At 47.0% G+C, this 25,316-nt stretch overlaps 1 protein-coding gene across 2 annotated transcripts in view; it reads right to left on the bottom strand.

Annotated features, from left to right (window-relative positions):
• Positions 1-25,316, bottom strand: part of LOC110532018 (fibrillin-2-like) — a 111,149-nt gene that overhangs the window by 23,742 nt on the left and 62,091 nt on the right. For both annotated transcript variants that reach the window (XM_036965331.2, XM_036965390.2), the window contains exons 17-43: positions 25,036-25,089; positions 24,661-24,786; positions 24,261-24,386; positions 23,605-23,724; positions 21,847-21,984; positions 21,725-21,775; positions 21,407-21,532; positions 20,631-20,858; positions 20,134-20,259; positions 13,314-13,442; positions 13,018-13,143; positions 12,371-12,496; positions 12,030-12,152; positions 11,813-11,938; positions 10,795-10,920; positions 6,781-6,903; positions 6,264-6,512; positions 6,052-6,174; positions 5,604-5,726; positions 5,305-5,466; positions 5,075-5,143; positions 4,837-4,962; positions 4,541-4,666; positions 4,235-4,384; positions 3,577-3,648; positions 3,230-3,355; positions 2,778-2,903 (exon numbers count right to left, since the gene is read on the bottom strand). In XM_036965331.2, the coding sequence (XP_036821226.2) occupies positions 2,778-2,903; positions 3,230-3,355; positions 3,577-3,648; positions 4,235-4,384; positions 4,541-4,666; positions 4,837-4,962; positions 5,075-5,143; positions 5,305-5,466; positions 5,604-5,726; positions 6,052-6,174; positions 6,264-6,512; positions 6,781-6,903; positions 10,795-10,920; positions 11,813-11,938; positions 12,030-12,152; positions 12,371-12,496; positions 13,018-13,143; positions 13,314-13,442; positions 20,134-20,259; positions 20,631-20,858; positions 21,407-21,532; positions 21,725-21,775; positions 21,847-21,984; positions 23,605-23,724; positions 24,261-24,386; positions 24,661-24,786; positions 25,036-25,089 (3,426 nt within the window). The remainder of the gene's footprint in view (positions 1-2,777; positions 2,904-3,229; positions 3,356-3,576; positions 3,649-4,234; positions 4,385-4,540; positions 4,667-4,836; positions 4,963-5,074; positions 5,144-5,304; positions 5,467-5,603; positions 5,727-6,051; positions 6,175-6,263; positions 6,513-6,780; positions 6,904-10,794; positions 10,921-11,812; positions 11,939-12,029; positions 12,153-12,370; positions 12,497-13,017; positions 13,144-13,313; positions 13,443-20,133; positions 20,260-20,630; positions 20,859-21,406; positions 21,533-21,724; positions 21,776-21,846; positions 21,985-23,604; positions 23,725-24,260; positions 24,387-24,660; positions 24,787-25,035; positions 25,090-25,316) is intronic.

The following is a 25,316-nucleotide window of genomic DNA, read 5'->3' as shown; positions in this document are numbered from 1 at the left end:
GCTCTGATGTAATGTCTAGCATGTTACTGTACAGCCACTGAGCTCTGACATCATATATAGCATGTTACTGTACGGCCACTCAGCTCTGACATCATATACAGCATGTTACTGTACAGCCACTCAGCTCTGACATCATGTATAGCATGTTACTGTACAGCCACTCAGCTCTGACATCATATATAGCATGTTACTGTACAGTCACTGAGCTCTGACATCATGTATAGCATGTTACTGTACAGCCACTCAGCTCTGACATCATATATAGCATGTTACTGTACAGCCACTCAGCTCTGACATCATATATAGCATGTTACTGTACAGCCACTCAGCTCTGACATCATGTATAGCATGTTACTGTACAGCCACTCAGCTCTGACATCATATATAGCATGTTACTGTACAGCCACTCAGCTCTGACATCATGTATAGCATGTTACTGTACAGCCACTCAGCTCTGACATCATATATAGCATGTTACTGTACAGTATATAGCATGTTACTGTACAGCCACTCAGCTCTGACATCATATATAGCATGTTACTGTACAGTATATAGCATGTTACTGTACAGCCACTCAGCTCTGACATCATATATAGCATGTTACTGTACAGTATATAGCATGTTACTGTACAGCCACTCAGCTCTGACATCATATATAGCATGTTACTGTACAGTATATAGCATGTTACTGTACAGCCACTCAGCTCTGACATCATGTATAGCATGTTACTGTACAGCCACTCAGCTCTGACATCATGTATAGCATGTTACTGTACAGTATATAGCATGTTACTGTACAGTATATAGCATGTTACTGTACAGTATATAGCATGTTACTGTACAGCCACTCAGCTCTGACATCATGTATAGCATGTTACTGTACAGCCACTCAGCTCTGACATCATATATAGCATGTTACTGTACAGCCACTCAGCTCTGACATCATATATAGCATGTTACTGTACAGCCACTCAGCTCTGACATCATATATAGCATGTTACTGTACAGCCACTCAGCTCTGACATCATGTATAGCATGTTACTGTACAGCCACTGAGCTCTGACATCATGTATAGCATGTTACTGTACAGCCACTCAGCTCTGACATCATATATAGCATGTTACTGTACAGCCACTGAGCTCTGACATCATATATAGCATGTTACTGTACAGCCACTGAGCTCTGATGTAATGTTTAGCATGTTACTGTACAGCCACTGAGCTCTGATGTAATGTTTAGCATGTTACTGTACAGCCACTGAGCTCTGACATCATGTATAGCATGTTACTGTACAGCCACTCAGCTCTGACATCATATATAGCATGTTACTGTACAGCCACTCAGCTCTGACATCATATATAGCATGTTACTGTACAGCCACTGAGCTCTGACATCATATATAGCATGTTACTGTACAGCCACTCAGCTCTGACATCATATATAGCATGTTACTGTACAGCCACTCAGCTCTGACATCATATATAGCATGTTACTGTACAGCCACTGAGCTCTGACATCATGTATAGCATGTTACTGTACAGCCACTCAGCTCTGACATCATATATAGCATGTTACTGTACAGCCACTCAGCTCTGACATCATATATAGCATGTTACTGTACAGCCACTGAGCTCTGACATCATATATAGCATGTTACTGTACAGCCACTGAGCTCTGATGTAATGTCTAGCATGTTACTGTACAGCCACTGAGCTCTGATGTAATGTTTAGCATGTTACTGTACAGCCACTGAGCTCTGACATCATGTATAGCATGTTACTGTACAGCCACTCAGCTCTGACATCATATATAGCATGTTACTGTACAGCCACTGAGCTCTGATGTAATGTCTAGCATGTTACTGTACAGCCACTGAGCTCTGATGTAATGTTTAGCATGTTACTGTACAGCCACTGAGCTCTGATGTAATGTCTAGCATGTTACTGTACAGCCACTGAGCTCTGACATCATATATAGCATGTTACTGTACAGCCACTGAGCTCTGACATCATGTATAGCATGTTACTGTACAGCCACTCAGCTCTGACATCATATATAGCATGTTACTGTACAGCCACTCAGCTCTGACATCATGTATAGCATGTTACTGTACAGCCACTCAGCTCTGACATCATGTATAGCATGTTACTGTACAGCCACTCAGCTCTGACATCATATATAGCATGTTACTGTACAGCCACTGAGCTCTGACATCATGTATAGCATGTTACTGTACAGCCACTCAGCTCTGACATCATATATAGCATGTTACTGTACAGTCACTCAGCTCTGACATCATATATAGCATGTTACTGTACAGTATATAGCATGTTACTGTACAGTATATAGCATGTTACTGAACAGCCACTGAGCTCTGACATCATATATAGCATGTTACTGTACAGTATATAGCATGTTACTGTACAGTATATAGCATGTTACTGTACAGCCACTGAGCTCTGACATCATATATAGCATGTTACTGTACAGTATTTAGCATGTTACTGTACAGTATATAGCATGTTACTGTACAGTATATAGCATGTTACTGTACAGTATATAGCATGTTACTGACAAATTCAGACCTCAAAAGGCACCGAATCTCAGTGTGTTTTTCCATTGACTAATAAACCATCTAACTCTCATACAATTACCTCTCGACAGGGAAAATCACTGTAATACACGTCACTCATAAACCATTAGCATAATCCCTCCAACCCCCTATTGTTCTGAGATGGTAAATCCCTGCTGCCCCTAGGCACAGAGTCTGGACTCACCCACGCAGGCCCCGCTGGGGGACAGCTTGAAGCCTGGCGAGCACTCGCAGCGGTAGCTCCCTGGGATGTTGATACAGTTGGCGTTGCGTTGGCACAGGTTGTCTCCACTGTTACACTCGTCAATATCTGGAGGGAAGAAAAACAAGAGCGGGCAACCGTCAGTCACAGTGGTCATAACTGTCTTGTAAAAGCCCAGTATGAAGGCATTCAGAAGCTGAGGAGGACCAAACAGAAAAGTGACAAGGTTGCTGGTTTGAATCCAAGCCGACTAGGTGAAAAATCTCCCCATGTGCCCTTGAGCAAGGGACTTAACCTTAATTGCTCCTGTAAATGGCTCTGGATAAGAGTGTCTGCTAAATGTAAGCGATTGTTTTGTGTGTCAGAGATTATGTATAGACTGAGTGTGAGTATGTGTGTGTGTGTGTGTAGTTGCGTGTGTGTCTGAGCCTTACCTTCACAGATGAGCAGTATATTGTTATAACTGAAACCCACAGAACATTCACAGCGGAAGCTTCCTATCTGGTTGATACACACTCCGTTGGCACATATCCCCGGAATCTCTCGACACTCATCAATATCTGCAGAACAATACAGAATACAATACAGAAACATCATGCTATGTTAGCTACTCTTTCACTCACAAAGCCCCTTTCTACTCGATTAAGTCTTCAAAAGCACGATTTACAATAGACACAGACATAGTGGTACCATAAAATTACAATAATGACGACAATATTGATCAGTTTATGTGTTGAGCGAGCAGTAGGCCATTATGACCTATTTGACCTAATGACCTTACCGATGGGCTTGCCTGTGTGGATATCTATGATGAACCCAGGAGCCTGGTTCCCACACAGTAACTGGTACTCCGCTGTGGGAGAGAGGACAAACAACTGAGTGAACTTATGCACCAAGAACATATTAAGACCATATTAAGAACATATTAAGACCAAATTAAGAACATATTAAGACCATATTAAGAACATATTAAGACCATATTAAAACCATATTAAGAACATATTAAGAACATATTAAAGACCAAATTAAGAACATATTAAGAACATATTAAGACCATATTAAGACCATATTAAGAACATATTAAGAACATATTAAGAACATATTAAGACCATATTAAGAACATATTAAGACCATATTAAGAACATATTAAGACCATATTAAGAACATATTAAGACCATATTAAGAACACATTAAGAACATATTAAGACCATATTAAGAACATATTCAGACCATATTAAGAACATATTAAGACCATATTAAGAACGTATTAAGAACATATTAAGAACATATTAAGACCATATTAAGAACATATTAAGAACATATTAAGAACACATTAAGAACATATTAAGAACATATTAAGACCATATTAAGAACATTTTAAGGGGCTGTATTGAAAGTGTTGGAGATAATATGTCTGTGTGTCTTATGTTCCAACTCACAGGTGGCAGGGGTAGGGCAGGCTTCACAGGGCTTGTTCCAGGCCTTGCCAACGTTGTAGGCACAGCAGCACATCTTCTTGGTCATGTTGAACGACAGCTCGTTCTCACACGTGTCGTTAAAGTTGCGGTAACACACGCTCTTCCTCATATCTGTGATGTCACCAGAGAGAGGGTTGAGAATGACTCACCATAAATACACAACTCAATAACTGTTTGGTATCCATTATGGTTTATAAACCATTAGTAAACTGTTTATTCACATATATACAGTACTGTATATGTACCACCGAGTGTGGTCTGACTCACCCATGCAGTTGTTTCCTCCGTTGACCTGCATGTACTCAGGAGGACACACGCAGGTATAGTTCCCCAAGGTGTTGTAGCAGGTACCAGGGCCACAGATTCCAATGTGGGCTGTGCACTCATCAATATCTAGACACACACAAACAGACAATATAGACAGTTACCCACAGTACTAACATAATACCCCTCTAACTGTACAGTACTGAATAAGTACCCAACTTAGACAGTTCAGACTATACAGCTACCCCTCTTACAGACCGTATTGACACCTGACCCCTCTGCGACCTTTGCCCTCTTACCCTCGCAGATGCGTGTCTCCTCGTTGAGGTAGTAGCCTGCAGGGCACTCGCACTGGAAGCTGCCGAAGGTGTTGACACAGTTACCACCCTGGCACAGGCCTGGCAGCTCCTGACACTCATCAATGTCTTGTGGGGCAGAGAGAGAGTCCGGTTTAGTTTGTTGGGACATACTCCAATACAAACAGAGGAATAATAAGATCAGGACAAGTAGAAGAATAGGACAGAGAAGATGTGTTACCTTCCAGGATGACAGTGATGGGGTTGGGTCTGAAGCCCTCTCCTCCAGGACACAGTGTCTTGTACTCGGCTATAGACCAAAAAATACCACGAAACATCAAACTAGCACAACATACCCTCAAAAACACAAGTGGAATTGGGCACGATTAGCTCAGATCGTTTACCCCCCCGTATTTTTCAAAAAGAAAATGTCTGTCATGTTTTGGTTCGACCAAGCTGTATTGTACGTACTGGAGTTGATTGGGGGGCAGAGTTCACAGGGGTTTCCCCAGGCTCCTCCCAGGGAGCAGCAGCAGGAGGCGCGGGTGACGCCCACGCCGATCTCAGCGCTGCAGGAGATGCCCCCGTCGCCGCGAGCCAACGTATCCAGGAAACAGTTGCCCACTCGCGTGTCTGAAAGGAGGGAAAGAAACTATTGTTACACTTACACCCATCAACACCTTGTGCCAATCATTCATTGGCTGAGGTGTCTTCATCTCCATGGCTACGAGACATTAGCATTGCTCTGATTCCAGTTGTCCAGTACTTACCCACACAGCCCACTCCAGTAGGGTTGAGCTCGAAGTCCGGAGGGCAGTTACACAGGTAGCTTCCGGGTGTGTTCACACACAAGCCATTGATGCAGTTCACAGGGTCCGCACACTCGTTAATGTCTGGAACACACACGCACAGAGCCAGAAACACACACTTTATGACCAACACTAAATAACACACATAGAGTCACACACAAACACTTTAACACGACACATACACTTGATGAAAGCTATGCTCTCAGACTGTGAACGGACTTGAGAAAGCAGAAAGACCCCTGTTAATCTCACAGACTTTCTGCGGCTGCATTCCTGAGATTGAGGAGGTACAGTGAGGGAATAGAAAGTCCAAATTGATGGAGAAATATGTGGGATGCCAGATTGGGTTGGTACAGAGTGATGCTGTGGCAGAGTTGTCAGTGTGTGGTAGAGGGTGTGTGTTGCTCACCAGTGCAGTTTCCTCCGCTGCGGTCCAGCTCGTACCCGTCGTCACACACACACCGGAACATCCCCGGTAGATTCTGACACGTTCCAAACACACAGATGTTCTGGAAGTTACATTCGTCAATATCTACCGATGGAAAACACAGAGAGGATCAGTCAGGATCTACGGTGATAAAATCAATCACAGGGTGAAAAAGAAGAGTGTGTCATTCTGACCCTGGCAGGCCTTGCTGTCTTCGGTGGGGGTGAAGCCCATCTCACATTCACAGCGGTAGCCCCCCGGAGCGTTCAGACACTGGCCATTCTCACACAGGTTCACGTTGTCAGCACACTCATCCATATCAGAACAGGAGAAGCCATCCCCGTTGAAGCCCTCCTTGCAGGCACAGCGGTAGGAGCCGGGGGTGTTGACACAGTCTGCATTGAGATTGCAGTTGTGCTCCTCAGTGGAACACTCATCCACGTCTATGGGGAGAGAGAAGGGTCAAACAAGAGGGGGGTCACAGTCAGGGTCAGTCATTATCAATGGAGACCCTGGAGAAATTAGGGTCAAGTGCCTTCCTCAAGGGCACATCGGCATATTTTTCACCTCGTCGGCTCTGGGATTCAAACTAGCAACCTTTCAGTTACTGGCCCAACACTACCTGCCGCCTAGAGGTCACATCTCCTGGACATAGAGGGCTGAACAGAGGAATCTGTTTTTTTTCCCAGGCCAGCACTATAGTGTACTCACCTACACACTTGATGCCGTCTCCCACCCAGCCGTCACGACAACGACACTTGAAGCTCCCGGGAACGTTGAGACAGGCAGCATGCATGTCACAGTTGTGAGCCCCAATCTCACACTCATCAATATCTGGAAGAAATAAGAGAGAGATCAATAGAGGAAAATACATAAAATGTTAGTTCCTCTCTCCTTGTGTCTGTACCCTGGTTTATACCTCACAGTCTGTACCCTGGTTTATACCTCACAGTCTGTACCCTGGTTTATACCTTACAGTCTGTACCCTGGTTTATACATTATAGTGTGTACTCTGGTTTATACCTCACAGTCTGTACCCTGGTTTATACCTTACAGTCTGTACCCTGGTTTATACATTATAGTGTGTACTCTGGTTTATACCTTATAGTCTGTACCCTGGTTTATACATTATAGTGTGTACCCTGGTTTATACCTCACAGTCTGTACCCTGGTTTATACCTTAGTCTGTACCCTGGTTTATACCTCACAGTATGTACCCTGGTTTATACCTTATAGTCTGTACCCTGGTTTATACCTCACAGTCTGTACCCTGGTTTATACCTCACAGTCTGTACCCTGGTTTATACCTCACAGTCTGTACCCTGGTTTATACCTTACAGTCTGTACCCTGGTTTATACCTCACAGTATGTACCCTGGTTTATACCTTATAGTCTGTACCCTGGTTTATACCTCACAGTCTGTACCCTGGTTTATACCTCACAGTCTGTACCCTGGTTTATACCTCACAGTCTGTACCCTGGTTTATACCTCACAGTCTGTACCCTGGTTTATACCTCACAGTCTGTACCCTGGTTTATACCTCACAGTCTGTACCCTGGTTTATACCTTACAGTCTGTACCCTGGTTTATACCTTACAGTCTGTACCCTGGTTTATACCTTACAGTCTGTACCCTGGTTTATACATTATAGTCTGTACCCTGGTTTATACCTCACAGTCTGTACCCTGGTTTATACCTTACAGTCTGTACCCTGGTTTATACATTATAGTCTGTACCCTGGTTTATACCTCACAGTCTGTACCCTGGATTATACCTTACAGTCTGTACCCTGGTTTATACCTTACAGTCTGTACCCTGGTTTATACCTTAGTCTGTACCCTGGATTATACCTCACAGTCTGTACCCTGGTTTATACCTCACAGTCTGTACCCTGGTTTATACCTTACAGTCTGTACCCTGGTTTATACCTCACAGTCTGTACCCTGGTTTATACCTCACAGTCTGTACCCTGGTTTATACCTCACAGTCTGTACCCTGGTTTATACCTTACAGTCTGTACCCTGGTTTATACCTCACAGTCTGTACCCTTGTTTATACCTCACAGTCTGTACCCTGGTTTATACCTCACAGTCTGTACCCTGGTTTATACCTCACAGTCTGCACTCTGGTTTATACCTTATAGTCTGTACCCTGGTTTATACCTTATAGTCTGTACCCTGGTTTATACCTCACAGTCTGTACCCTGGTTTATACCTCACAGTCTGTACCCTGGTTTATACCTCACAGTCTGTACCCTGGTTTATACCTCACAGTCTGTACCCTGGTTTATACCTTACAGTCTGTACCCTGGTTTATACCTTACAGTCTGTACCCTGGTTTATACCTCACAGTCTGTACCCTGGTTTATACCTTACAGTCTGTACCCTGGTTTATACCTTACAGTCTGTACCCTGGTTTATACCTCACAGTCTGTACCCTGGATTATACCTTACAGTCTGTACCCTGGTTTATACCTCACAGTCTGTACCCTGGTTTATACCTTATAGTGTGTACTCTGGTTTATACATTATAGTCTGTACCCTGGTTTATACCTCACAGTCTGTACCCTGGTTTATACCTTACAGTCTGTACCCTGGTTTATACCTTATAGTGTGTACTCTGGTTTATACATTATAGTCTGTACCCTGGTTTATACCTCACAGTCTGTACCCTGGTTTATACCTTACAGTCTGTACCCTGGTTTATACCTTATAGTGTGTACTCTGGTTTATACATTATAGTCTGTACCCTGGTTTATACCTCACAGTCTGTACCCTGGTTTATACCTCACAGTCTGTACCCTGGTTTATACCTCACAGTCTGTACCCTGGTTTATACATTATAGTGTGTACTCTGGTTTATACCTTATAGTCTGTACCCTGGTTTATACCTCACAGTCTGTACCCTGGTTTATACCTCACAGTCTGTACCCTGGTTTATACCTTACAGTCTGTACCCTGGTTTATACCTTATAGTCTGTACCCTGGTTTATACCTTAGTCTGTACCCTGGTTTATATCTTACAGTCTGTACCCTGGTTTATACCTTATAGTCTGTACCCTGGATTATACCTTACAGTCTGTACCTTGGTTTATACATTATAGTGTGTCCTCTGGTTTATACCTTATAGTCTGTACCCTGGTTTATACCTCACAGTCTGTACCCTGGTTTATACCTTACAGTCTGTACCCTGGTTTATACCTTAGTGTGTACTCTGGTTTATACCTTATAGTGTGTCCTCTGGTTTATACCTTAGTGTGTACTCTGGTTTATACCTTAGTGTGTACTCTGGTTTATACCTTATAGTGTGTCCTCTGGTTTATACCTTAGTGTGTACTCTGGTTTATACCTTATAGTTTGTCATCTGGTTTATACCTTATAGTCTGTACTCTGGTTTATACATTATAGTCTGTACTCTGGTTCATACATTATAGTCTGTACTCTGGTTTATACATTATCATCTGTACTCTGGTTTATACATTATCATCTGTACTCTGGTTTATACCTTATAGTCTGTACTCTGGTTTATACATTATAGTCTGTACTCTGGTTCATACATTATAGTCTGTACTCTGGTTTATACATTATCATCTGTACTCTGGTTTATACCTTATAGTCTGTACTCTGGTTTATACATTATAGTCTGTACTCTGGTTCATACATTATAGCCTGTACTCTGGTTTATACATTATAGTCTGTACTCTGGTTCATACATTATAGCCTGTACTCTGGTTTATACATTATAGTCTGTACTCTGGTTCATACATTATAGCCTGTACTCTGGTTTATACATTATAGTCTGTACTCTGGTTTATACATTATAGTCTGTACTCTGGTTCATACATTATAGCCTGTACTCTGGTTTATACATTATAGTCTGTACTCTGGTTCATACAATATCATCTGTACTATGGTTCATACATTATAGTCTGTACTCTGGTTTATACATTATAGACTGTACTCTGGTTTATACATTATAGACTGTACTCTGGTTCACACATTATCATCTGTACTCTGGTTCATACATTATTGTCTGTACTCTGGTTCATACATTATCGTCTGTACTCTGGTTCATACATTATCGTCTGTACTCTGGTTCATACATTATCATCTGTACTCGGAAGTTAAACATGACCAAAGCTTTATGGCAGTGACATAACTGAGATCGTGTTTTACAGTAATATCCTTGCTGTAACTACCAGTATGTGTGTGTAGCCCATGGTGCTGTGTGTGTGTGTGTGTGTGCGTGTGTGTCTGTGTGCATGTGCGTGTGCATGTGTGTCTGTGTGCATGTGCGTGTGTGTCTGTGTGCATGTGTGTGTGCGTGTGTGTCTGTGTGCATGTGCGTGTGCATGTGTGTCTGTGTGTGTGTGTGTGTGTCTGTGTGCATGTGTGTGTGCGTGTGTGTCTGTTTGCATATGCGTGTGTGTCTGTGTGCATGTGTGTGTGCGTGTGTGTCTGTGTACATGTGCGTGTGTGTCTGTGTGCATGTGTGTGTGTGCATGCGTGTCTGTGTGCATGTGTCTGTGGGCATGTGCGTGTGTGTATGTGTGCATGTGTCTGTGTGCATGTGCGTGTGTGTCTGTGTGCATGTGTCTGTGGGCATGTGCGTGTGTGTCTGTGTGTGTCTGTGTGCATGTGCGTGTGTGTCTGTGTGCATGTGTCTGTGTGCATGTGCGTGTGTGTCTGTGTGCATGTGTCTGTGTGCATGTGCGTGTACTGTACCTGTGCAGCCGGTGGAGCCCTTCTTAACAAAGTACCCCAGCTGGCAGTGGCAGATGAAGGATCCCTTGGTGTTCTCACAGTCCCCATGCAGACAGATGTTAGGGTTCAGCTCACACTCATTCACATCTGGACACACACACAGGAACATGAGCTAACTGGTCTTGGAGAGGGGACAGAGGAGTATGTCTAACAGGGTCAAAGAGAGAGAGCGAGACAGAGAGAGAAACGAGGAGAGAGAGAGATAGGAAAAGAGAGAGAAACAGAGAGAGAGACGTGGGGAGAGAGACAGAGAGAGAGATACAGCGAGAGAGAGAGGTGGGGAGAGAGACAGAGAGAGATACAGCGAGAGAGAGAGAGGGGTGGGGAGAGAGAGAGAGAGACAGAGAGAGAGATACAGTGAGAGCGAGAGAGGGGTGGGGAGAGAGAGAGAGACAGAGAGAGATACAGTGAGCGAGAGAGAGAGAGAGAGAGAGAGAGAGAGAGAGAGAGAGAGAGAGAGAGAGAGACAGAGAGCGATACAGCGAGAGAGAGAGAGGGGTGGGGAGAGAGAGAGACAGAGAGAGAGATACAGTGAGAGAGAGAGAGACAGAGAGCGATACAGCGAGAGAGAGAGAGGGGTGGGGAGAGCGAGAGAGACAGAGAGAGAGATACAGCGAGAGAGAGAGACAGAGAGAGAGATACAGCGAGAGAGGTGGGGAGAGAGAGAGAGAGAGAGAGAGAGAGACAGATACAGCGAGAGAGAGAGAGGTGGGGAGAGAGATTCAGCGAGAGAGGTGGGGAGAGAGAGAGAGAGAGAGAGATACAGCGAGAGAGAGAGAGGTGGGGAGAGAGATACAGCGAGAGAGGTGGGGAGAGAGAGAGAGAGAGAGAGACAGATACAGCGAGAGAGAGAGACAGAGAGAGAGATACAGCGAGAGAGGTGGGGAGAGAGAGAGAGACAGATACAGTGAGAGAGAGAGAGAGAGAGAGGTGGGGAGAGCGAGAGAGACAAAGAGAGCAGTGGAAAGAGAATAGTCACCGATGCAGGTCCTCATGTCCATGGAGGCCATGAATCCGTCGTAGCAGAGACAGCGGTACTCTCCAGGCACGTTGGTGCACTGGCCTCCATCACAGATATCAGGGCTGTCCTCACACTCATCTATATCTACACGGGTATGACAGAGTGAGTGTTAACATGACTTCTTCCATGAGTGTGTGTGTGTGTGTGTGTGTGTGTATCCCAGTGACATACGTACCAGCGCAGGTCCTGAGGTCAGGCATGAGAGCGTATCCCTCACTACAGCTGCACTCGTAGCTGCCCTCTGAGTTGGTACAGTGTGTGTCACAGCCTCCGTTCATAATGGTACACTCATCAATATCTGCAATCAGATGGGTTACAGGTAAGTATAGACACACACACACACACACACAAACAAAACTCAAATATTGCCTTTTCTGATATTAAGAAATGCTTCAGCAAATTCTGTTAATGATCATTTTTGTAAACTTACTTATGTCAGGTATTTCCGTACACTGAAGTATGACACCCCCTCCCCCAAAGACAAATGATGACATGTCTCAGTCAGTGGTCACTCACCCACACAGCCCTGTCTGTCTGGTGTAACCTGGTAACCAGTGTCACAGGAGCACTGGTAGTTCCCCACCATGTTGACACAGTGGCCGTTCTTACACAGGTTGTCACTCAGCTGGCACTCGTTCACATCTGGAAACACACAAAGAGGACATGACAGTCAGCTTAAATCAAAAGAACTAGCTTCCACAGTAGACAACATAGAAAGTAGTAGAATATCTTGAGATGACTTTTATGGAGTAGGGGTGTTAACCCCGGTGTCCTGGCTATATTCCCAAGCTGTCCCTCATACCATCATGGTCACCTAATCATCCCCAGTTTACAATTGGCTCATTCATCCCCATCCTCTCCCCTGTAACTATTCCCCAGGATGTTGCTGTAAATGAGAATATGATCTCAGTCAACTTACCCGGTAAAATAACGGTAAAATAAATGTAAAAAATGTTTAAAAAGGGGGTTAATGTCTGGCTAACATAAAAATGCATTCCAGATGACTTTGGGATGATGTAAAAAAAAGAAAGGAAACTGTGGTGTATAGTTTCTCATATTCTAGGTGTTTGTGTGTGTGTGTGTGTGTGTGTGTGTGTGTGTGTGTGTGTGTGTGTGTGTGTGTGTAATGTATTGTGTCCACTGTGGATGGATATATGACCTACCTTCGCAGGAGGTACCATCGGGACTAAGCTGGTGTCCGGGGGGACATTCACACTCATAACTCCCCTCTGTGTTCAGACAGGTGCCTCCTATACACAGCAGAGGGTTCCGCTCACACTCATCAAAATCTGCAGGGGAGAGGGGGAGGAAGAGAGGGAGGAAGAGAGGAAGGACGATAGAGGGACAGTGCAATGAGGTCAGCTGTCAAAAATGACTTGCACAGAGGATTTCTGAGGAAGTTCTCCCACTCTCCAGTCAGCTAGGGAGCAGTGTGTGTCTGTTTGTGGGCGTGACTCACCCATGCAGTTCTTCATCATCATGAAGCCACTTTCATAGCCCTCGAAGCATTCACACTCAAAGCTGCCAGGGGAGTTCACGCAGGTGCCGTGGCCACACAGGTCCGGAGAGATATGACATTCATCAATATCTGAGACACAGAGACAGAGGAGGGAGTAGAGACAGAGGAGGGAGGGGAGACAGAGGAGGGAGGGGAGACAGAGGAGGGAGGGGAGACAGGGGAGAGAGGAGAGACAGGGGAGAGAGCGGAGACAGGGGAGAGAGGGGAGACAGAGGAGAGAGGGGAGACAGGGGAGAGAGGGGAGACAGAGGAGGGAGGAGAGACAGAGGAGGGAGGGGAGACAGAGGAGGGAGGGGAGACAGGGGAGAGAGGGGAGACAGAGGAGGGAGGGGAGACAGAGGAGGGAGTAGAGACAGAGGAGGGAGGAGAGACAGGGGAGGGAAGAGAGACAGAGGAGAGACAGAGGAGGGAGGGGAGACAGAGGAGGGAGGGGAGACAGGGGAGAGACAGGGGAGAGAGAAGAGACAGAGGAGAGAGGGGAGACAGGGGAGAGAGGGGAGACAGGGGAGAGAGGGGAGACAGGGGAGAGAGGGGAGACAGAGGAGGGAGGAGAGACAGAGGAGAGACAGAGGAGGGAGGAGAGACAGAGGAGGGAGGAGAGACAGAGGAGGGAGGGGAGACAGAGGAGGGAGGGGAGACAGGGGAGAGAGGGGAGACAGAGGAGGGAGGAGAGACAGAGGAGGGAGGAGAGACAGAGGCGGGAGGGGAGACAGAGGAGAGACAGAGGAGGGAGGGGAGACAGAGGAGGGAGGGGAGACAGGGGAGACAGGGGAGGGAGGGGAGACAGAGGAGGGAGGAGAGACAGAGGAGGGAGGAGAGACAGAGGAGGGAGGGAAGACAGAGGAGAGACAGAGGAGGGAGGGGAGACAGAGGAGAGAGGAGAGAGAGGAAAGACAGAGGAGGGAGGAGAGACAGAGGAGGGAGGAGAGACAGAGGAGGGATGAGAGACAGAGGAGGGAGGGGAGACAGGGGAGAGAGGGGAGGGAGGAGAGACAGAGGAGGGAGGAGAGACAGAGTAGGGAAGAGAGACAGAGGAGGGAGGGGAGACAGAGGAAAGACAGAGGAGGGAGGAGAGAAAGAGGAGGGAGGAGAGACAGAGGAGGAGGGAGGGGAGACAGGGGAGAGAGGGGAGACAGAGTAGGGAGGAGAGACAGAGGAGGGAGAGGAGACAGAGGAGGGAGGAGAGACAGAGGAGAGACAGAGGAGGGAGGGGAGACAGAGGAGAGACAGAGGAGGGAGGAGAGACAGAGGAGAGACAGAGGAGGGAGGGGAGACAGAGGAGGGAGGAGAGACAGAGGAGAGACAGAGGAGGGAGGGGAGACAGAGGAGAGACAGAGGAGGGAGGAGAGACAGAGGAGGGAGGGGAGACAGAGGAGAGACAGAGGAGGGAGGAGAGACAGAGGAGGGAGGAGAGACAGAGGAGAGACAGAGGAGGGAGGAGAGACAGAGGAGGGAGAGGAGACAGAGGAGGGAGGAGAGACAGAGGAAGGAGGAGAGAGAGGAGAGACAGAGGGAGGAGAGACAGAGGAGAGAAAGAGGAGGGAGGAGAGACAGAGGAGAGACAAAGGAGGGAGTAGAGACAGAGGAGAGACAGAGGAGGGAGGAGAGACAGAGGAGAGACAGAGGAGGGAGGGGAGACAGAGGAGAGACAAAGGAGGGAGGGGAGACAGAGGAGGGAGGAGAGACAGAGGAGAGACAGAGGAGGGAGGAGAGACAGAGGAGGGAGGGGAGACAGGGGAGAGAGGGGAGACAGAGTAGGGAGTAGAGACAGAGGAGGGAGGGGAGACAGAGGAGGGAGGAGAGACAGAGGAGACACAGAGGAGGGAGAGAGACAGAGGAGAGACAGAGGAGGGAGGGGAGACAGAGGAGAGACAGAGGAGGCAGGGGAGACAGAGGATAGACAGAGGAGGGAGGGGATACAGAGGAGGGAGGAGAGACAGAGGAGAGACAGAGGAGGGAGGAGAGACAGAGGAGAGACAGAGGAGGGAGGAGAGACAGAGGAGGGAGGAGAGACAGAGGAGGGAGGAAGAGAGAGAGAGGAGAGACAGAGGAGGGAGGAGAGACAGAGTATAGACAGAGGAGGGAGGGGAGACAGAGGAGAGACAGAGGAGGGAGGAGAGACAGAGGAGGGAGGGGAGACAGGGGAGAGAGGGGAGACAGAGTAGGGAGGAGAGACAGAGGAGGGAGGGGAGACAGAGGAGGGAGGAGAGACAGAGAAGAGACAGAGGAGGGAGGAGAGACAGAGGAGGGAGGAGAGACAGAGGAGGGAGGAAGAGAGAGAGAGGAGAGACAGAGGAGGGAGGAGAGACAGAGTATAGACAGAGGAGGGAGGGGAGACAGAGGAGAGACAGAGGAGGGAGGAGAGACAGAGGAGGGAGGGGAGACAGGGGAGAGAGGGGAGACAGAGTAGGGAGGAGAGACAGAGGAGGGAGGGGAGACAGAGGAGGGAGGAGAGACAGAGGAGAGACAGAGGAGGGAGGAGAGACAGAGGAGAGACAGAGGAGGGAGGGGAGACAGAGGAGAGACAGAGGAGGGAGGAGAGAGAGAGGAGGGAGGAGAGAGAGGAGAGACAGAGGAGGGAGGGGAGAGAGAGGAGGGAGGAGAGAGAGGAGAGACAGAGGAGGGAGGAGAGACAGAGGAGGGAGGAGAGAGAGGAGAGACAGAGGAGAGACAGAGGAGGGAGGAGAGACAGAGGAGAGACAGAGGAGGGAGGAGAGACAGAGGAGGGAGGAGAGACAGATGAGGGAGGAAGAGAGAGAGAGGAGAGACAGAGGAGGGAGGAGAGACAGAGGATAGACAGAGGAGGGAGGGGAGACAGAGGAGAGACAGAGGAGGGAGGAGAGACAGATGAGGGAGGGGAGACAGAGGAGGGAGGGGAGACAGAGGAGAGACAGAGGAGGGAGGAGAGACAAAGGAGAGACAGAGGAGGGAGGAGAGACAGAGGAGAGACAGAAGAGGGAGGGGAGACAGAGGAGAGACAGAGGAGGGAGGAGAGACAGAGGAGGGAGGAGAGACAGAGGAGAGACAGAGGAGAGAGGAGAGACAGAGGAGGGAGAAGAGACAGAGGAGGGAGGGGAGACAGAGGAGTGAGGGGAGACAAAGGAGAGACAGAGGAGGAATGAGAAACAGAGGAGGGAGGATGAGAGAAGGAGGAGAGACAGAGGAGGGAGGATAGAGAGGAGAGACAGAGGAGGGAGGAGAGACAGAGGAGGGAGGAGAGACAGAGGAGAGACAGAGGAGGGAGGAGAGACAGAGGAGAGACAGAGGAGGGAGGAGAGACAGAGGAGAGACAGAGGAGGGAGGAGAGACAGAGGAGGGAGGAGAGACAGAGGAGAGACAGAGGAGGGAGGGGAGACAGAGGAGAGACAGAGGAGGGAGGAGAGACAGAGGAGGGAGGGGAGACAGAAGAGAGACAGAGGAGGGAGGAGAGACAGAGGAGAGACAGAGGAGGGAGGAGAGACAGAGGAGAGACAGAGGAGACAGAGGAGAGACAGAGGAGAGAGGAGAGACAGAGGAGGGAGAAGAGAGAGAGGAGAGACAGAGGAGGGAGGAGAGACAGAGGAGGAGGAGAGACAGAGGAGGGAGGAGAGACAGAGGAGAGACAGAGGAGAGAGGAGAGAAAGAAGAGGGAGGGGAGACAAAGGAGAGACAGAGGAGGAAGGTGAAACAGAGGAGGGAGGATGAGAGAAGGAGGAGAGACAGAGGAGGGAGGAGAGAGAGGAGAGACAGAGGAGGGAGGAGAGACAGAGGAGAGACAGAGGAGAGACAGAGGAGGGAGGAGAGACAGAGGAGAGACAGAGGAGGGAGGAGAGACAGAGGAGAGACAGAGGAGGGAGGAGAGACAGAGGAGAGACAGAGGAGGGAGGGGAGACAGAGGAGAGACAGAGGAGGGAGGAGAGACAGAGGAGGGAGGGGAGACAGAAGAGAGACAGAGGAGTTAGGAGAGACAGGGGAGAGACAGAGGAGGGAGGAGAGACAGAGGAGAGACAGAGGAGGGAGGGGAGACAGAGGAGAGACAGAGGAGAGATGAGAGACAGAGGAGGGAGAAGAGAGAGAGGAGGGAGGAGAGACAGAGGAGGTAGGAGAGACAGAGTAGGGAGGAGAGACAGAGGAGGGAGGAGAGACAGAGGAGGGAGGGGAGACAGAGGAGAGACAGAGGAGGGAGGAGAGACAGAGGAGAGACAGAGGAGGAAGGAGAGACAGAGGAGAGACAGAGGAGGGAGGGGAGACAGAGGAGAGACAGAGGAGGGAGGAGAGACAGAGGAGAGACATAGGAGGGATGAGAGACAGAGGAGAGACATAGGAGGGAGGAGAGACAGAGGAGGGAGGAGGGACAGAAGAGAGACAGATGAGGGAGGAGAGACAGAGGAGGGAGGAGAGACAGAGGAGAGACAAAGGAGAGAGACGAGAGACAGAGGAGAGAGGAGAGACAAAGTAGAAAGGAGAGAGAGGAGAGACAGAGAGGAGAGAGACAGAGAGAGGAGAGACAGATGAGAGACAGAGGAGGGAGTAGAGACAGAGGAGATAAGAAAGACAGAGGAGGTGGAGAGACAGAGGAGAGACCGAGGAAGGAGGAGAGACCAAGGAGGGAGGAGAGACAGAGGAGGGAGGAGAGAGAGGAGAGACAGAGGATAGAGAAGAGAGACAGAGGGAGGAGAGACAGAGCAGGGAGGAGAGACAGAGGAGGGAGGAGAGAGAGGAGAGACAGAGGAAAGAGGAGAGAGAGGAGAGACAGAGGAAAGAGGAGAGAGAGGAGAGACAGAGGGAGGAGAGACAGAGGAGAGAGGAGAGAGAGGAGAGACAGAGGGAGGAGAGACAGAGGAGAGAGGAGAGAGAGGAGAGACAAAGCAGGGAGGAGAGACAGAGGAGAGAGGAGAGCGAGGAGAGACAGAGGAAAGAGGAGAGAGAGGAGAGACAGAGGAAAGAGGAGAGAGGAGAGACAGAGGAAAGAGGAGAGGGAGGAGAGACAGAGGAGAGAGGAGAGAGAGGAGAGAGAGCAGGGAGGAGAGACAGAGGAGAGAGGAGAGAGAGGAGAGACAGAGGGAGGAGAGACAGAGGGAAGAATGCACATTACAGAAATACAATATTCAGCATTATAATATAATATTCAGCATAATAATATAACATAATATTCATCATTACTTTACTTATCTCATGCGAAAATGAATCTGTGCCAACAAACAGCCCACTGGGCACACACTGGTTGAAACAATGTTGTTTCTACATCATTTCAATGGAATAGACATTGAATTGATGTCTGTGCCTAGCAGGAGTGTTTAAAAAAAAAGATATCTATATATATATTTTTTTCCCCTAAAACATTCGCAAATACTACATACAGTTGAAGTTGGAAGTTTACATACACCTTAGCCAAATACATTCAAACTCAGTTTTTCACAATTTCTGACATTTAATCATAGTAAAAATGTCCTGTCTTAGGTCAGTTAGGATCACCACTTTATTTTAAGAATCTGAAATGTCAGAATAATAGCAGAGAGAATGATTTATTTCAGCTTTTATTTATTTCATCTTTCATATAATTCCCAGTGGGTCAGAAGTTTACATACACTCAATTAGTATTTGGTAGCATTGCCTTTACATTGTTTAACTTGGGTCAAGCTTCCCACAATAAGTTGGGTGAATTTTTGCCCATTCCTCCTGACAGAGCTGGTATAACTGAGTCAGGTTTGTAGGCCTCCTTGCTCGCACACGCTTTTCAGTTCTGCCGACAAATTTTCTATAGGATTGAGGTCAGGGCTTTGTGATGGCCACTCCAATACCTTGACTTTGTTGTCCTTAAGTCATTTTGCTACAACTTTGGAAGTCTGCTTGGGGTCATTGTCCATTTGGAAGACCCGTTTGCGACCAAGCTTTAACTTCCTGACTGATGTCTTGAGATGTTGCTTCAATATATGCACATAATATTATTTCCTCACGATGCCATCTATTTTGTGAAGTGCACCAGTCCCTCCTGCAGCAAAGCACCCCCACAACATGATGCTGCCACCCCCGTGCTTCATGGTTGGGATGGTGTTCTTCGGCTTGCAAGCCTCAACCTTTTTCCTCCAAACATAACGATGGTCATTATGGCCAAACAGTTCTATTTTTGTTTCATCAGACCAGAGGACATTTCTCCAAGTGCAGTTGCAAACTGTAGTCTGTTTTTTTATGGTGGTTTTGGAGCAGTGGCTTCTTCCTTGCTGAGTGACCTTTCAGGTTATGTCAAAATAGGACTTGTTTTACTGTGGATATAGATACTTTTGTACCGGTTTCCTCCAGCATCTTCACAAGGTCCTTTGCTGTTGTTCTGGGATTGATTTGCACTTTTCGCACCAAAGTACGTTCATCTCTAGGAGACAGAACGCGTCTCCTTCCTGAGCGGTATGACGGCTGCGTGGTCCCATGGTGTTTATACTTGCGTACTATTGTTTGTACAGATGAACGTGGTACCTTCAGGCATTTGGAAATTGCTCCCAAGGATGAACCAGACTTGTGGAGGTCTACAATTTATTTTATGAGGGCTTGGCTGATTTCTTTTGATTTTCCCATGATGTCAAGCAAAGAGGCACTGAGTTTGAAGGTAAGCCTTGAAATAAACTTCTGACTTCAACTATAATTCATATACAAGGATACTTACTAAATATATAGATTTCTGCTTTAATCATACAGATTTTAAAATGCTTTTTTTATGGAATAAACAATTATCTCTCTCTCCCCCTTATCACTCGCTCTCTCTCTTTCTCTCCCCTTCTCTCCGTACCTGTGCAGTTCCTCTCCTCCATGTTGAGGGCGAAGCCGCTGCTGCAGCGACACTTGAAGCTGCCGATGGTGTTGCGGCAGGTTCCGTGGGAGCACAGGCCGCTGAACACCTTACACTCATTCACATCTATGGAGGTACAACACAACGGACAAACATCAACGGTTAGCGCTGGGATTCAAGATGGAATCCAGTACGTTCTGTTTTATCAACACCATCTAAGAAAAATGCCTAGTGGTTAACGAGATTAGATGCTGTGGTTGGTTTGCAACTGCTGGCATGAGGCCATAATGGTGTACTTGTTTTGTGTGTAGCTCATCAGTGTAGCAGTAGGACTTTACTCGGAAGCTGTTAGCATAAGAAACATACCTACTGGTGTTCAGAAGATTATGACTCTTTATGTGATACTCATGAAGGTTTCATGAATATGTTGTGAATGCTACATTATCACAACGCAAATTAAGTGTTACCAAGACTAGATAATGAGTGTTAGTGCCTACCTTTGTAGAAGGGTCTGCCAGTCAGGATGTCTCCTCGGTTGGCAAAGCCTGGTCCTCTGGGGCAGATGGCCTTGTACTCCGGGGTTCCCGCCTTGGGACACTCCTCACAGTCAATGCCCCAGGCCGCGCCCACGGAGCAGCAGCACATGTCCACGCGGTAGCGACTGGGCAGCGGCTCGCCACACTCATCCTCGTGCCACTTCATGTAGCACTGCTCACTGCGCACGTCTGAGGGACAGACAGATGGACGGACAACAGTCAGACATGCAGAACTCTACGGCTAATGCCTCAATATCCTAACAATGCTAATGTTTGTTTTCACCAAATTTGTATGATGTCTTTTCTCCCATGTAGGTTATCATTCATATTTTATAGTGTATTATAACCTGGGTGGTTCGAGCACTGAATGCTGATTTGGCTGACTGCCGTGGTATATCAGACCGTATACCACGGGTATGACAAAATATTTATTTTTACTGCTCTAATTATGTTGGTAACCAGTTTCTAATAGCAATAAGGCACCTCAGGGGTTTGTGGTATATGACCAATATACCACAGCTAAGGGCTGTATCCAGGCACTCCATGTTGCGTTGTGCATAAGAACAGCCCTTAGCCGTGGTATATTGGCCATATACACCGCACCTCCTCATGCCTTATCGCTTAAATATAGTATATGTGTGAAGTCAACAGCAAAGATACATAATAGCCATGATTTCTGTTATTCTAAAAATGCATGGTGTCTGCCAGAGTTGATGTTAGTGACAGTGGTGTCTTACCCACACATGTGCGTCCACTCCCGTCCAGAGTGAGCCCCTCGCCACACTCACACCGGAAGGAGCCCTGGGTGTTGACACAGCGCCCGTTGGTACACACCCCCGGGAACACCTCACACTCATTGATGTCTGCAGGGAGGAAATAGGGACAATATTACAAGACACACTGTGCTCTTTGGCTCATCATCTTCTGTGGAAGGGAGGGTGAATGGAATACCACAGGGATGGAAGCAGAGGGCCTGCTACCTCCACAGTTGACTGTGTGTGTGTGTGTGTGTGTGTGTGTGTGTGTGTGTGTGTAGGAGTCGATTAGTGTCTTACCTTCACAGTTGACTCCTTTCATACGAGCGAACCCTCTAGAGCAGGCAGTGTCTGTGGAGAGAGACAGCAGTTACAGTACACACCTCACACTTCATTACTTTATTAGGTGTGTTTGTACTGACCGATCTCGCAACGTTCACAGGGACTGCCCCAGGCAGCTCCCAGTGTAGAGCAGCACTCGGACTTGAGCGTGGCACCGTTGATGTTGACCTCACAGCGGCCATCTTGGATGTTCAGCCAGCACGTTCCCTTCATGCTGTCTGTAGAAGGAAGAGGAGGGGGGAGGGAGAAGAGGGAGAGGGAAGAGAGAGAGAGAGGGGTAGGGAAGAGAGAGAGAGAGAGAGAGAGAGAGAGAGAGAAAGAGAGAGAGAGAGAGAGAGGGGTAGGGAAGAGAGAGGGAGAGAGCGAGAGAGAGAGAGGGGTAGGGAAGAGAGAGAGAAAGAGAGAGAGAGAGAGAGAGAGAGAGAGAGAGAGAGGGAGAGAGGGAAGAAAGAGAGAGAGAGAATGTGAGCAAGTGAAGGCCTTCAAGAGAACCCTGCGGAAAAGGCCCATCATCGGTATACAGTACTCCAATCATTCCAAGCACAACAGCACCATCTGTTGTAAGTAACTAACTACAGGTTTCCCTTTCAACAGCTGCCATCTTACCCCAGCCCAAACTGAGACAAATGCATCATATACTTTAATAATTTACTATGGCAGTCCTAATGGACTGAGCGCACAGTCAGAACAAATGGAATGTGCATTTGTTCTCCCGAGACCGTAGGCCCACCCAAAAACTAGACCACAATTTACATTCTCGCCGCTGAGCCATGCCTTTTAACTAATTACACTACCGTTCAAAAGTTTGGGGTCACGTAGAAAAGTCCTTGTTTTTGAAAGAAAAGCAAATTTTTTGTCCATTAAAATGACATCAAATTGATCAGAAATACAGTGTAGCCATTGTTAATGTTGTAAATTACTATTGTAGCTGGAAACAGCTGATTTGTAATGGAATATCTACATAGGCATACAGAGGCCCATTATCAGCAACCATCACTCCTGTGTTCCAATGGCACGTTGTGTTAACTAATCCAAGTATATCATTTTAAAATGCTAATTGATCATTAGAAAACCCTTTCGCAATTATGTTAGCACAGCTGAAAACAGTTGTGCTGATAAAAGAAGCAATAAAACTGGCCTTTTTTAAACTAGTTGAGTATCTGGAGCATCAGCATTTGTGAGTTCGATTACAGGCTCAAAATGACCAGAAACAAAGAACTTTCTTCTGATACTTGTCAGTCTATTCTTGTTCTGAGAAATGAAAGCTATTCCATGCGAGAAATTGCCAAGAAACTGAAGATCTCTTACAGTGCTGTGTACTACTCCCTTCACAGAACAGCGCAAACTGGCTCTAACCAGAAAAGAAAGAGGAGAAGTAGCTCTGCCTAGAAGGCCATCATCCCGGCTTTGCCTCTTCACTGTTGACGTTGAGACTGAGCTTTTGACGTTGATCTTTTCTTTCAAAACAAGGACATTTCTAAGTGACCCCAAACTTTTGAACGGAAGTGTATATGACTCTGCTTTGAACAGAAAACAGAGCTATATTCTAAAGTACAGGAATCTATTAGACTGACAAGGCAGGCTCATGTTGGTGTTTATTCTAATGATTCATCCCAGATTACCATCTGTAGATGTCCAAAGCGGACATTGACTTGTTTATTTAGATTATAATTCACCTTCTAGAAGGCCTACTAAGCTAGAAACCTTGGCTCATATCCCACTTTTCACTCTGTCTGCTTGATGTTGATTCTCCGACAGAAGTTTGTCTCAGGAATCCGTTGTTTTTCATTTGTGTCAGATTGAGTCGGGCAGTTGTGATAGATGCCTCATTCTCTTACCCACGCAGATGGTGTTGGTGGAGTCCAGCTTGCTGCCGTGGGAACACTCGCAGTTGAAGGACCCGGCGATGTTGCGGCAGACTCCGTTGACACACGGGCTGGACTCACACTCGTTGATATCTGAAACACATGGATCAGAGCAGGGTTAGGTAAGGCATTGAATAGCCAGCTAAATGGGTCCTATAGACCAGTGGAGGCTGCTGAGGGGAGGATGGCTCATAATAACATCCGGAACGGAGCAAATGGAATGGCATCAAACACCTGTAAACCACGTGTTTTATGTATTTGATACCATTCCCCTGATTCACTCCAGTCATTACCACAAGCCTTTTCTCCCCAATTAAGGTGCCACCAACCTCCTGTGATCTAGGCAGACATGTGTTTACTTCAACCAGGACAGAAGATATAAGCCAACGTGTTCATAAATCTGATGTTGTATTTAACTCCAATCTCTCATGTGTTAAACAGTTGCAGGTGTATGTACATCTAGCAGATTTGACAACGTTTAGTCAATGAAACGAAAGGGGAATACCAACACACTTCTAATACTCCTAGCATGTTCAACTGTGGTTGCGCATTAGTATGCTGATATTGAGGCATTAGAAATGTGAGGTGTGTGTGTGTCTTCTCCATTGGTGTGTGTATGAAGTGTTCACCTTCGCAGGTCTCAGAGTCAGGTTTGAAGACGAAGCCTTTGGGACAGGAGCAGGTGTAGCTGCCGGGGGTGTTTCTACACAGGCCATTGTCACACAGCAGACGGTTCACTAGGCACTCATTGATGTCTGGTAGGTTGAGGATAAGAGGACAACAGGGTTGACTTATCACATGTAACACAAACCAACCAAAACAATCTACCCTCGTGTTTGACATTTAGAAGATGGTTCACGCTGAAAAATGACCGTTGTTCATACGTCAAAGTCAAGACCACGAACATACAGCAGATGTTGTGAAAAATATATGACTCAGTTTGACTTGACCACTTTTAAGGTCTGATAAACTTTTATTTGGGTTGCTGCTTTTTCCACCAGACATTGAATACAGGAAGCCTGGACTCACCCACGCAGTTCTTGCCGCTGGAGTCGGACTCGTAGCCGATGTTACAGATGCAGCGGTAGCTCCCTCTCAGGTTCTCACACATGCCGTTCTGACAGATGTCAGGGTCCAAGGCACACTCGTTGATGTCTGAGGAGACACCCACCACAAACCACAGCCTTAGCTTTAAGCTCTCGCCAACGTCCAGATTCCTGTTCTTCACTTTTCCTTTTTTCTCTCTTTGATTTGAAATTCGGAGTGAAATTCACACCTTTCTGAGGTATGCATTGGAATGTTTGAGGGGAGGCCTGTTAAATGCCAGAATAACTAGCAGTGATTGTAGGGCAGGCTCCAAACCACAGAGACCTAACATTAAACAGCACCAGTCACATGACTCACCTCTGCCGTCAGCGGTGATGCCAATCCCACTGCTGCACACGGCCTGGAACTCAGCTGAAAGCCAAGAGAAAACCCTGTAAGTCACCTGCTAATAAATCCAATGTAACTAAAAACCACAATTGACATTAGAATTCTAACAATCACTTCTGCAGAATTTGGAAGAGTTCTAGAGGATCTTAGTCTGGAATCTGAACTGATATGAACCATATTGTGAAACAATACTGAAACAGAGCATATAAGCTTGGATTCCAGTCTAACAGGATGTGAACGACAGCACATGT

This window comes from Oncorhynchus mykiss, chromosome 1, assembly GCF_057628025.1.
Source record: "Oncorhynchus mykiss isolate SJ-2025 chromosome 1, ASM5762802v1, whole genome shotgun sequence".
Taxonomy (NCBI): Eukaryota; Metazoa; Chordata; class Actinopteri; order Salmoniformes; family Salmonidae; genus Oncorhynchus; species Oncorhynchus mykiss.
This window is presented reverse-complemented; position numbering and strand designations above follow the sequence as displayed.